The sequence below is a fragment of the Dendrobates tinctorius genome, unplaced genomic scaffold (genome assembly GCF_039654945.1).
Source record: "Dendrobates tinctorius isolate UK_male_01 unplaced genomic scaffold, ASM3965494v1 ptg000075l, whole genome shotgun sequence".
Taxonomy (NCBI): Eukaryota; Metazoa; Chordata; class Amphibia; order Anura; family Dendrobatidae; genus Dendrobates; species Dendrobates tinctorius.
Window position 1 is genome coordinate 13,632,341 of NW_027361743.1, and position 13,756 is coordinate 13,646,096.

The 13,756-nt window shown below is 46.2% G+C and overlaps 1 protein-coding gene across 4 annotated transcripts in view; it reads right to left on the bottom strand.

Annotated features, from left to right (window-relative positions):
* Positions 1-13,756, bottom strand: part of ELMOD1 (ELMO domain containing 1) — a 175,820-nt gene that overhangs the window by 25,032 nt on the left and 137,032 nt on the right. For all 4 annotated transcript variants that reach the window (XM_073583017.1, XM_073583014.1, XM_073583016.1 and 1 more), the window contains 2 exons: positions 1,790-1,919; positions 105-238 (listed from right to left, as the gene is read on the bottom strand). In XM_073583017.1, coding sequence (XP_073439118.1) covers positions 105-238; positions 1,790-1,919 — 264 coding nt within the window. The remainder of the gene's footprint in view (positions 1-104; positions 239-1,789; positions 1,920-13,756) is intronic.

Consider the following 13,756-nt stretch of genomic DNA (forward strand, 5'->3'; position numbering starts at 1 on the left):
AATTTCTACAGATCACAAGGACGGCACTCATTAACTCTTGGCCAAATTCTCTCTGCTCGTGATCTCCCTGCACCGCGCTCTACTCCGATCCAGCAGATACTTACACCAAGTTGTACAATCCCAGGAGACCCATTCCTCTAAAATCTGTTTTTGGGTCATCGCCTTGGAAACCAATTTCACACCACTGCTTGGAGACCCGCGCTTCCAGAGGGACGCCAGGTTTCAGCATTTTCCACAGCTGTAAATGAGAAATGACTGTTATCTTGGAAAGTGTTTGGTCTTCTTATCGAGATCTCACGCATTAAATAAAATGACGGGTGCGGTAACTAAGTGAATAAACAACTGTGCAAATCAATCCATGAACCAATTTAAAAAAATAATAAGAATAATATACAGTTTACCATAAAAAAAAATCTGGCCAAAATGAACAGAAAAATAAAATCACAGAGCAATTTGTATGGTAAAATAAATAAAAACGCACATGAGATGGACCAGAGATCGGTCCTTTTTATTTTTCCTTTTGCATACGTTCAAATATTTAAATCTCAAAATTTGGGACATGGAACATACCCCCCGAGCTTCCACTTTTGGGTATGATCTTACCAAACGCCGTTATGAACCAAGATTGGATTGGGTCTGAATGCCTGTATGTTTTTATCATGGGCAGCAATTATGACAGGAAAGATGGCACCATAAATGGAGGCTGTACCAGCGGTTCTGCTCTACAAAGCAATAGGCCCTGGGTCCTGATGTCAGGTTTTAATGTAAATGAGGTCGAAAACACTTAGACATGGTTAGACTTCATAACATCAGAAGGACCGGAGAGCGCGACGTCATCAGCAGTCTTTCACACAAAGCATTACTGGGACTGGATGATGCTGGGCGCGTGGTGAGAGGAGGGAAAGAGTCCGGGGGCCGTCGGAAGGTGAGTATATCACTATTTTTATTTAAATTCTATTTATTATAGGTTTATGGTACCCAGGGCCTGGAAGAGAGTTTCACCTCCTCCGGACCCCGGGTACCGGCTAGCGCCGGTCATCTCCCGGCTGCGTCGCCGCTGACCTCCGTGCGGCAGGAGATGACTCGAGGCAACTGTCAGGAGATCAGCAGCTAGCGCCGCAGATCTCCCGACGGTAGCGGTGGCGTGCATCGTTCGAATTCCACGCCAATTCGCGGCCGGACTGCGCCTGTCACCGATTGGTTGTAGCCGACCGGGCGCAACCAACCAGTGACGGGGGATTTCTGTTATAAACAGACAGACAGAATTAGACGATTGTATAGTAGGGTTTATATTTTCCACCATCTCGTCACTCACAGAAGGTCACTGGTGACCACAGTTTGAAAGAATGACCCTGTCACTATGAAGGTTTTTTTTTTGCTTATCCTGTGGATTTGTAACCAATTATGCAAGGAATTTTCAATCATAGATTTTGTATGAATTGACTCACAAGACCTGGTCCATTGACCACGTTAGCAATCTGCAGTTGTTGAAGAATAGTCGCGAGAACTGCCTATTACAGGATGCCATCCACGGCTCTACTTTTGATCAGCCAGCCCGGGGAGATGCCACTTGTGTAGCAATGACATCACTCCAGGCTGGTTAATCAAAAGAAGAGCCTGTGATGTTGAGAGGAAAAGGGCGGTTCTCAGTGCTCCAAATCAGCGAGCATAGATTACCAATATGGTCGATGGGACGGGTCCTGTGAATAAATTCACACCAACTCTAACCATCTACGATAGCAGCCACGTGATGTGTGTTTCTGTTGGCAGCGCCTCATTATCGTCTCACCTTAACAAGCATCTCCTCATGTTCAGGATTATCGGAGTCATATGCCTCCCTGCGCAGTTTTTCCACCTCTACGGTGAGATTTCTGTAGCCCACAATCTGGAGAAGGCAAGCTTGAAGAGACACTGAAAACCTAAATGTAAAGAAATATATATATCACTTCCGGTGATAATGAAATAAAGGAAATTGGTTCTGAAGTACAACTGTAAAGTGTATGCTCACTGTTCCCATGAATCTAAAAATATAAATAACTTTTAAAAAAGGGCCAATTTTTGCAGCTTGAAGACTGCACTTTCAAAGCAGCCAATGTCAGATAGTGATACACATGATAAATAGGAGCGTTTAAGTCTATATTGGTCACTCAGACTACAAAATATATTCCTGTAGGAAACAAGCATAGACGACAGACATGAAATCCAAAATGGCTGACACTTATGGCTAGAAAGGTTCCTAATGAAAATAAAGAAATAAATACCTGAGGGCAAACTACAAATAGCTGCAAAGAATCTGTAAAAAAAATAATCAAACCAGCTAAAGTACAAAATGAACAATGTGAACAAGGTCCCAGGCCAGATAGGCTGCATCCAAGAGTTCTTAAGGTACTTAGATCAGTTATTGCTTGACCTCAGTACATAAACTATAGAGACTCTCCAGTGACCGCTACTGTGCCCAGCGACAAGTGTAATGCTAATGTGGTATTATTTTCCAAAAGGGCTCCAGGTCTTTCCAGGGTAATTGTAGATCAGAAACCTAACATCCAAAGTAGGAAAAATGTTTAAGGTGCTTGTAAGGGATTACATACATGAGTATGTGGTAGAATTTACGAATATAATTGATCATCATCGCGGTTTTCCTAAGGACAGAATTTGTCAAACCAACCTGATTGATTTTTTTATGAAAAGGTAAGTAGAAACCTGGACAAAGGGCTAGCTGTAGCATTTTGGCATTGGAAGCCAGCTATCAATCAGCATGACGCAGTAGTCCTGCCCTGTCAACAGGAAGAGAAACTGCTGCTGTGTTGATAGGGAGTAGCTGAAGTTGTGGCAGGAGTTGCTTCTGTTAGTGTGGCGCCCCTGAGGCTCAGTCGCCACAGAGGTACTGCACCTTCTCCTAAGGTGTAGTGCCCCACCATCCTGGCATGTTGGGAGCTCCTTTCCACACTCCAACACCTGCACCCGCACACAGGATAGTTCAGCAAAGGACCAGATTGCAGCTCCATGCTTAGAGGGTAGCAGAGCACCTTTCATGGGTCCTTGCTTCATAACACGAGATGTGCTGGGAGGTGGGTGGAGTTTAGATCCATATAAAAGGTTGGGAAGGTTTAGAATTACAGAGTTTCAGTCTGACAGAAGGTCGGCGGAGTAGGAAGCCACTCAGTGAGGAGTGGGGATCCCTGGAAGAAGGGATGGAGGAAGAAGTGCTGCAGCTGCCTCAGTGACCTGAGCCAGCTGGCACGGGAAAGTAAGAAAGGTGGAGAGACGTAGACCTGTAACCTAAGCATCCATATGAAGGAGAGACAAGTACGGAACGAAGGAGTAAAGAGAACAGAGAGGAGGAGTGGGTTGGATAGGAACCCTGCCTATAGGTTCTCAGCGCAAGGCCAGGGCCCGGTCCCAGAGGTTGTATGGACACTTATGGTTCTGCAGCAGACACCGGTGGAGTAGTTGGCTGTAAATGCACTACTCCCATCCAAGACTTGGGACACAACAGCAACACGGATAGAGAGCCGGGATCCAGGAGCATCCCCGAGCAGGCTACAGCTGTCTGTCATACAAGTAGAGTTCTGGGAACATCTAGACAGGAGGTATTCCAGGGTAAATAAGTACTGGAGTGCTTCACACCACAAGGCGCATTGGCGGAGTCGTTCAGTAAAGTACATGTTGGCGGAGTGTTGGAGAGGAGAGCCCTGACTTGCCACGGAGGTTGATTGAGTCTTTACCCCGGAGGACACGGCACAGAGGAAGGCACCAGTGTGTACCACAAACTGTGAGTAAAGCTTTGAAACTGCAGCTCTGGTATCCTCCATTGATTTGTGCGCTAACACCTTCAGAACTGCTACATCTGGGTACCAGCATCCACACCATCCTGCACTTCTCCAGATCCATTGCACCTACACTGCCATGGGACTACAGCTCCACCTGTGGGGAGCTACACCATCTATGCTGCATCACACCATCAGTCCCAGCGGATCTGCAAGCAGCGTTGGCTTAACATCTTAAGCCCCCGTTACACACTGCGATATCGCTAGCAATATCGCTGTAAAGTCACCGATTTTGTGACGTAGCAGCGATATTGCTAGCGATATCGCTACATGTGATACTTACCTCCGACCGGCTCCCCCGCTGGTTATCGCTGGTCGCGCGAGAAGGTCCTGGATCATTTCTCGTCGTCTGCTTCCTGCGGCGCTTCCTGCTGTGACGACGAGCGACGCGTGGACGTGGGCGGGAGGACGTCAGGATCGCCGCGTCTGACAGGTAAGTAGCGACCCCCGACCCCAGCGATGTCGCTGGTGAGATCTGCCTGTGTGGCAGCTCACTAGCGACCACTTAGCGATGCACCAGCGATCCATATCGTTGTCGGGATTGCTGGTGCATCGCTATGTGTAACGGTACCCTTACTTGCCAAACACCACAGGTGGCGTCACGAACTATTCCATTAACCACAAAAACCATCATCCCATTGAAATTGGGCGCCCAGGGCCACGGACCGGGTCACCACCACCGCTGTGACACATTCTCCCCCTGACACCGGCCCGGTACCGAGTACCGCACAGCCCTGGGAGAGCGACCCATTAGCGCCTACATGATTTTTTTTTTTTTAAAGTCCCAGATATCCCCTTTAAGCAGCTATATACACAAATTGATAGGATAGAGGAAAAAAAATATCCTATTTGCAAAATTTATATTGTAAGAACGGTTGAAAAAAGACACATGTCCATCACGTTCAACTGAGGGATGGGAAACGATGAGAATGCAGGAATGTTGGAAATTATACCCTTTGGAAATTTATCTACAGGTGTAGTGATAATTTTGACTCCATGAATGTTTTCCAGAAACAAGCAACATTGGATGTTGCTGACTGAAAATTGCAAATCTGCTATTGTAGTGCCCAGTACATTGTAGTGTCCAGCTCATTCACCTATAAAGTAGGCGGGCTCACATCGCTACAGAAATGCCAAACATGTGGACGCTAAATGTGGTTTAGGCACACTGTGGGGTTCAGAAGGGAGGCATTTGGATGTTAGAGTGCAGAATTAACTGAATTACTTTTTGGAGGTGAGGTGCCAAAGTGCCTTTGTACTACCAGTAATGTGGAAGCCCCCTATATTTTCATTAACAGATGACAGACCTGAGTGGAGACTTGCTTTTTTGGAGATTAATTTAATGCTTTTTTGGGAACATTTTACAAAACATTTTGGATTATATTTATCCTGCACTCTACGCTGAGCACTTACATCTGGATTTCCATCTAAATCTCTGAATGACAACATTAAGATGAAACCCCCGAGGGATCCATTCACTATAATGAGGCAGCAGAATTACTCTGGACACCGTCTGGCCTCTGTTCAGTGGTATCCTTCTTTTCAGAGGTGCACAAAACTATGGCCGACCGTGCTTTTATGCACACCTAAAATGATGGGTAGATTATAGGTCAGATGGCGTCCATAGTGACTCCACTGTATGTACAGACTTTGGAGACCTAGGCGGGAAAGTGAAGAAACTGGGATCGCAGGTCTTCTTCTAATCCATCCTCCCAGTAGATGGACATGGACCAAGGAGATTGAACAGGATTCTACAGATCATCAACTGGCTACGTTGATAGTACCGTCAGCAATGTTTTGGGTTTCTTGACCATGGAGTGAATTACCTGCTACAGATGGGTTGCGTCTTACAAAAACAGGACAACACGTATTTGGTAGATTCCTTGCTACACTCATCAGGAGAACTGTGAACTAAAGCAATATGGGATGCAAAATATACAATAAGATTGGCTATGGGTTGCTCTCTGTTTGTATTGGTGCTCTGAAGAAAATAAGTTCAGTAAGTAGTAATGGCAAACACACTTACCTCATGTGTGGACACTTCACTCCTTCACATGGCGAACCCATACCATACAGATACCGTATTTTTCGGATTATAAGACGCAGTTTTTCTCCCTCAAATTTGGAGGGAAAATGGGGTTGGTTCTTATAATTCGGAAATACTTTTACCAGCTGCGGTGGAGCGGGTCCCAGGGTCGCAGCTGGAAGAGGAAAGAGTGGAGCATTGCTGCAGGCTGGGATAAGGGGGTAATCGAATGTGTGGCATGCCGCTGCAGATATCCGATGCTATGGGAGTTTCCAATGCTGCTGAGGGGGCTCTGCCGACATCTTGTGAAAGGCCAGAGCCCCCGCAGTTCCATGGCTTCCTATGCAGTGGGCTCCAAGAAAATGGCCACCAGGGGCAGCGCATGCGCAGATGGAGATGTCGAGAGATGAGATCTCGGCGCTGAGAGCTCATCTCCTGAGATCTTGGTGCCGAGATCTCCATCTGCGTATGCGCCTCCCCCGGTGACCATTCTCCCAGAGTCCACCGCATAAGAAACCATGGAACTGCGGGGGCTCTGGCCTTTCACAAGATGTCGGCAGAGCCCCGCAGCAGCACCGAACACTCCCGCAGCATCGGACATCTGCAGCGGCGCACCGCACATCCGATCACCCCCTTATCCCAGCCTGCGGCCTGCAGCAACGCTCCACTTTTGCCTCCTCTAGCAGCGACCCCACTTCACTGCAGCCACCACCCCCAATAAGCAATAAGACGCATGGATTATAAAATGCACCACCATTTTATTAAAAAGAGTTTTTTTCCCTAATTTTCTCCTCCAAATTTGGGGTGCTTCTTATAATCCGGTGCGTCTTAAAATCCAAAAAATACGGTATATCTTGAAAAAGGCAATGATGTGCTGAAACGTTGATCATTTTTTACATATCTGAATTAATATGGGTCTGAGTATTTGGTTCTGCCTTCTGTTTAATAAAACTTCCTTTTTTTTCTTAGAGTGCCGAAGTATGCCATTACTATTTAAGGGAAATATACAGCTAGGGAAAAATATGCAACTAATGATTTTTTTTGAGAACCCTACTATTACAAGTGGAATTAAAGAACAAAAACAACAAATTCTGAAAGAAAATAGAGGAACAAGAGAAACAGACTACAAACTAAAATGTGTACAAATGTACAGAGCATGGGAAACAAACAAGGAGCATTGGAGCTGCTAACACAGGAAGAGAGATAGACTGCTCAAAAAAATAAAGGGAGCACTCAAATAACACATCCTAGATCTGAATGAATGAAATATTCTCATTGAATACTTTGTTCTGTACAAAGTTGAATGTGCTGACAACAAAATCACACAAAAATCATCAATGGAAATCAAATTTATTAACCAATGGAGGCCTGGATTTGGAGTCACACACAAAATTAAAATGGAATGTACTGTTCTTAAAACAAGTCAAAATGATGCTCAGTATTGTGTGTGGCTTCCACGTGCCTGTATGACCTCCCTACAACGCCTGGGCATGCTCCTGATGAGGCGGCGGATGGTCTCCTGAGGGATCTCCTCCCAGACCTGGACTAAAGCATCCGTCAACTCCTGGACAGTCTGTGGTGCAACATGACGTTGGTGGATGGAGCGAGACACGATGTCCCAGATGTGTTCAGGTCTGGGGAACGGGAGGGCCAGTCCATAGCTTCAATGCCTTCATCTTGCTGGAACTGTTGACACACTACAGCCACATCAGGTCTGGCATTGTCCTGCATTAGGAGGAACCCAGGGCCAACCGCACCAGCATATGGTCTGTAAAGAGGTCTGAGGATCTCGTCTCGGTACCTAATGGCAGTCAGGCTACCTCTGGCGAGCACATGGAGGGCTGTGCAGCCTTCCAAAGAAATGCCACCCCACACCATTACTGACCCACTTCCAAACCGGTCATGCTGAAGGATGTTTGCAGGCAGCAGATCGCTGTCACGTCTGTCACATGTGCTCCGTGTGAACCTGCTTTCATTTTTGAAGAGCACAGGGTGCCAGTGGCAAATTTGCCAATCCTGGCGTTCTGTGGCAAATGCCAAGCATCCTGCATGGTGTTGGGCTGTGAGAACAATCCCCATCTATGGACGTCAGGCACTCAGACCATCCACATGTAGTCAGTTTCTAACCGTTTTTGCAGACACATGCACATTTGTGAGACCAAAAAAGACTACTTAAAAAGAAAACTCTTAGAATAATCACTATTAAATATATTCAATTTTGCTTAATTATATAGACACCAACAAGAATTTTTTTAAAAGCATAACAATAAGAAAACATAAAATAAAAAATAGAGGGAGCAGGTCCACATGCACAGTAGGAAATATAAGGGGTTATAATTCCAAAAGCATGATGTATCAGTGTATCAGGGATATGGGAAAGCAGAACATAAACAGTTGTGTTATTTAATTTGAAATGCAGTGCATATTATTCATTTTAAGTCTGCTTTGCCCACCATTCCAGAAAGTCATATTATATGTAATCCATTATATAAATATCAGGAGCAAAACATTATGATCAGTAAAAAGACTTAAATGGCACAGTGCAAATTTCATCCTGAAAGTGACTTAACCATCAAAGTGAAAAGTTCAGTGAACTACTGACCCGAATTCATACTGTGCATGCGGGTGCCGCTACCTCACACTCCAATGCGCGTTTCACACGTTGCTTCGTCAGGGAGTGATGCACATTTGTGGCCTGCTGGAGGTCATTTTGCAGGGCCCTGGTAGTGCTCCTCCTGCTCCACCTTGCACAAAGGCTGAGGTAGTGGTCCTGCTGCTGGGTTGTTGCCCTCCTATGGCCCCCTCCACATCTCCTGGTGTACTGGCCTGTCTCCTGGTAGCGCCTCCAGCCTCTTGACACTACGCTGACAAACACAGCAAACTGTTATGATTGGGTCACCGAGGAGGAGAGCAAGACCAAGCTAAGCCACGGAAAACCAGAGAGGTTGGTAACTAAGCGGATTGCAGACCCCGGATCCTATCTACACAACTAGCAGTAGCCGTGGAGCGTACCTACGATGATCCTAGATGCCTCGGCACAGCCAGAGAGCGAAATAAGCCTAAAGCAAGAAAGGGGAAATCTAAACTGCCCCAGAGCAGACCCCAAAGGAATAGATAGCCCCCAAACATATATTGTCGGCGAGACACAGGTAGGAAAATAGACTGAGCAGACGATGGAGCCCACACAAACTAGACAGGAAAGGAAAGACACTGTCTGCAATCACTCAAAAAACCCTGCAAAAAATGTCCAACACGTCTGATAGAAAAATACTGAAGTCGCACGACTTCGTCCACTATATCAGCACTCTGGTATATTCTGAAAGCAGAGCAAAAAGAGGCCAATCTAATAAGGGACAAAAACAAACTGGAACAAGCAGTAACATATGGATGGAGATTCAGCACAGCCCCAGTCGGAGATGGCTGACCACACAAAACTGAAATAGACAAAACCAAATCAAATGTGAACAATAGCAAAAGAACACTTAGCTGAGCATGCAGGGACTGAGCTGGAAACTAAGACTTCAGGAGGCAGGAAAAAATCACCAGCAGGGATAGAGGGAGTCAGCTGTCTTAAATCCAGTCTGAAACCCCAGATGTCCAATTGTCCTCCACATTATCAGGTGGCAAGCCTCTGTTAATCAGATCAGCTCCATTACCTCCAGTAACCACCAGAGGGAGCCCAGAAAGAGAACTTGCGACCCCTCTGTCAATATGACCAGCTCCATTACCTTCACTAGTAACCAGAGGTAGGCCAGAAAGCGAATTCACAACAGCAAACCTTCTTGCCACAGCTCGCATTGGTGTGCCATCCTGGATGAGCTGCACTACCTGAGCCACTTGTGTGGGTTGTAGAGTCCGTCTCATGCTACCACGAGTGTGAAAGCACAACCAACATTCAAGAGTGACCAAAACATCAGCCAGAAAGCATTGGTACTGAGATGTGGTCTGTGGTCCCCACCTGCAGAACCACTCCTTTATTGAGGGTGTCTTGATAATTGCCAATAATTTCCATCTGTTGTCTATTCCATTTGCACAGCAGCATGTGAAATTGATTATCAATCAAGGTTGCTTCCTAAGTGGAGAGTTTGATTTCACAGAAGTTTGATTTACTTGGCGTTATATTCTGTTGTTTAAGTGTTCCCTTTTTTTTTTGAGCAGTGTATGATGTCATAGGCATCACTGAAACTTGGTGGGATGATATACATGATTTTAATAAAAACCATGAAGGCTACAACTTATTTAATAGAACCAGGAATAACAAGAATGGAGGAGGTGCAATGTATCTTGGGAAAACATATATCTCCATACAGATCCAAGGTTCAGAGAATGGTAGCTCTGCAGAATTGGTTTGGATAAGAATACAAAGAGGAAAGAACAGAAAGGACACTATTGTAGGTGCTTACTATAGGCCATCTGGACAGACAGAAGATAATGATGGACCCTTTTTACAACGGATGGCCCTGTTCTGAAAAGTGTAACATAGCGATTTATAAGAGATTTTAACTATCCAGATATTTGTTGGGAATCTCTCTCAGGCAAAAGTAATGGGTCCAGAAAGTTCTTATCTTCTCTTGTTGACAACTTTATCTTTCAAAAAGGTAGAAGAGAAAACATGAGGATCGGCCATCTTTAACCTTATTTTTACCAACAGAAATGGTTGAGGAGTTAAAGGTGACTGGGAATTTAGGAGGCAGCGATCATGCTATCCTAGAATTTGGGATTACAAGAGTAGGAAGAAGAGTGAGACTCAGACTTTAAGATTGGATTTCAGAAAGGCAGATTTTAATGGAATTAGAAAGAGGGTTCAATGGCTGGATGTTCTAAAGGACAGAAGTGTCCAAGAAGGATGAGAGATTTTGCTAAATGAAATTTTGACTGCACAATCAGTAACAATCCTGAAAAGAATGAGGAACTGGAAGATTTTAAAGATACCAGGATGGATGAAAACAAAACGTAAGCACTTGTTAAAAAGGCAAAAAAGAAATGTATAATAAATCGAAAGAGGGGCTTATCTAAAGAATAATATGATGCTGCCTGCGGGGAATGCAGAGCTAAAGCCAGTAATGAAGCGAGGCTTGCAAGTGAGACCAAAAGCAATAAAATAGATTTTGGTGGTATGTCAAATGCAAAAGAAGTCAAAGATGCTATAGGATTTTTACAGGAAGAAAATGGTGAAGTGGTCAGAAATGATATTGAGAATGCCGAAAGTTTAATTTTCTATTTTGCATCTGAGTTCTCTCAGAAAGCAAATGTCACATCAACTGATCTTCTCTGTACTATTGAAGGCATAGAAGAATAAACACTATCTGCAAACAGAGAGATGGAGAGGGAACACTTAGCTAATTTTAAAATTAATTTAAATTTCCTGATCCAGATTAATTACCATATTTTTCGGACTAAAAGACGCACCGGACCATAAGACGCACCCCAAATTTATAGAAGGAAAATGAGGAAAAAAACAGGATTTTGGTTGCTTACCGTAAAATCTGTTTCTCAGAGTCTTCATTGGGGGACACAGGAACGTGGGTGTGTGCTGCTGTCACTAGGAGGTTGACACTATGCATGAAAAAAATGTTAACTTCTCCCCCGCAGTATACACCCCTCCGACCGGCTGTAGGACAATCAGTTAGTGAAAAAGCAGTAGGAGGAGACATTATTATGTAAGTCATCATATATTCATTACACGTAATAAAATCATGGGAGGGCGTGGTATCCCCCAAAGAAGACTCTGAGAAATAGATTTTACGGCGAGCAACCAAAATCCTGTTTTCTCTTTCGTCTCATTGGGGGACAAAGGAACTGTGGGACATCCAAAAGCAGTCCCTGGGGTGGGAAAAGACAGAAACTTCCTTCGGGTGGGAGAACTCACCACTGCCGCCTGCAAGATTCTTCTGCCTAGGCTGGCGTCCGCTGAAGCAAAGTTATGGACATTATAGAACCTTGAAAAGGTATGCACGGACGACCATGTGGCACAACTGCATGGCTGATGCCCTGTTGTGTACCGCCCAGGAGGCGCCCACCGCCCGGGTTGAATGGGCCTTGACCCCAGCAGGGGACACCCTGTCCTTTACCCGGTAGGCTTCCAGAATTGCCATTCTGATCCAGCGGGCAATTGTTGTCTTAGAGGCTGGCAGGCCTCTTCTCACCCCATTGGGGATAACAAAGAGCGAGTCCGCCTTCCTGAAAGGAGCGGTCCTGGCCAGATAGATCCTTATCGCCTTGACCAGGTCTAGATTATTCAAAGAATGCTCCAGAGGATGGGTTGGAGCAGGACAAAATGACAGAAGGATTATATCCTCGTTCAGGTGGAAGGTCGATACCACCTTGGGAAGAAAGTTAGGAGGAGGCCGCAAAACAACCTTGTCCTGGTGCATAATTAGGAATGGAGGACGACAGGACAATGCCGCTAATTCTGAAACCCACCTAATAGAGGTGATGGCTGCGAGAAATACCACCTTCCAGGACAATAAAGACATGGGAGCTTCCTGTAGGGGTTCAAAGGGTGAACCTGTCAAGGCTTCCAAGACCAAGTTAAGATCCCATGGAGCCACAGGGGATCTGTAAGGAGGGGCCGCATGTGCCACTCCTTGCAGAAAGGTCTTAACCTGTAAGCGGGAGGCCAAATTCTTTTGAAACAGAATAGAGAGAGAAGATACCTGGCCTTTCAAGGAACTTAGGGCCAGACCACCATCTAACCCTGCCTGGAGAAAAGCTAGGACAGATGGCAGGGAACAGGACACAGGTGTGACGTGATTAGACTCACACCAACCAAAATAGGCCTTACAGGCTCGATAATAGACCCTGGAAGAGGAAGCCTTCCTAGCCTGGATCATTGTATTAATGACTCGGTCCGAAAAACCCGCTGCTCTCAATATTGTAGTTTCAACGGCCATGCCGTCAAATTGAGCAACCGAGAATTCGGGTGGTAAAACGGCCCCTGAGCCAGGAGATCTGGTCAGTCGGGGAGTCTCCAAGGGGTGCCTGTGAGAAGATTGATAATTTCTGCGAACCAGGCCCTCCTGGGCCAGTACGGGGCGACCAAAAGAACCGACACCCCTTCCGCCTTGATCTTCTTTAGCAGCCTGGGCAGGAGAGGAAGGGGAGGGAACAGGTAAGGGAGTCTGAACTGTGTCCAGGGAATGACCAGCACGTCGACCCCTATTGCTAGAGGATCACGGTATCTTGAGACAAACTGATGGACCCTTCTGTTCTGTCGCGATGCCAGGAGGTCCACCTCTGGAGTCCCCCATAGCTGGAATATCTGACGGAACACTTCCTGGTGTAAGGACCATTCCCCTGCCGCGAGCCCCTCCCGACTGAGGAAGTCGGTGGCCGTGTTGTCTGTGCTGGGAATGTAAACTGCCAAAATTGCTGGAATTGCGGTTTCTGCCCAGTTGAAGATTCTGGATACCTCGGCCAGTGCCCGGGGACTTCTGGTTCCCCCTTGGTGATTGATGTATGCCACCGCCGTGGCGTTGTCCGTTTGAATCCAAACTGGCTGGTTGCTGAGGTATCTTTCCCAATGTAGAAGTGCTAGAAAGACCGCCCTCAGTTCTAGAATGCTGATTGATAGTGAGGATTCTTGCCTCGACCATCGTCCCTGGACAGTCAGGTGGCGGAATACCGCACCCCAGCCCAGCCCAGGAGACTGGCATCTGTAGTTACTACCTGCCAGTGGACAGGTGGAAAAGGCCGTCCCAGATGAAGAAGGGGGGAGGTCAGCCACCACTTGAGGGACTCCCTGGTATGAATGGAGGGGAGGAAGGGGCGATCCAGCGAAGAGATGGACCTGGCCCACTGAAGGAGGATGTTCCTCTGCAGTATCCTGGAATGAAACAGGGCAAAGGGTATCGCCTCTGAAGCTGCCACCATTCTTCCCAGGACTCTCATGGCAGCGCGAAAG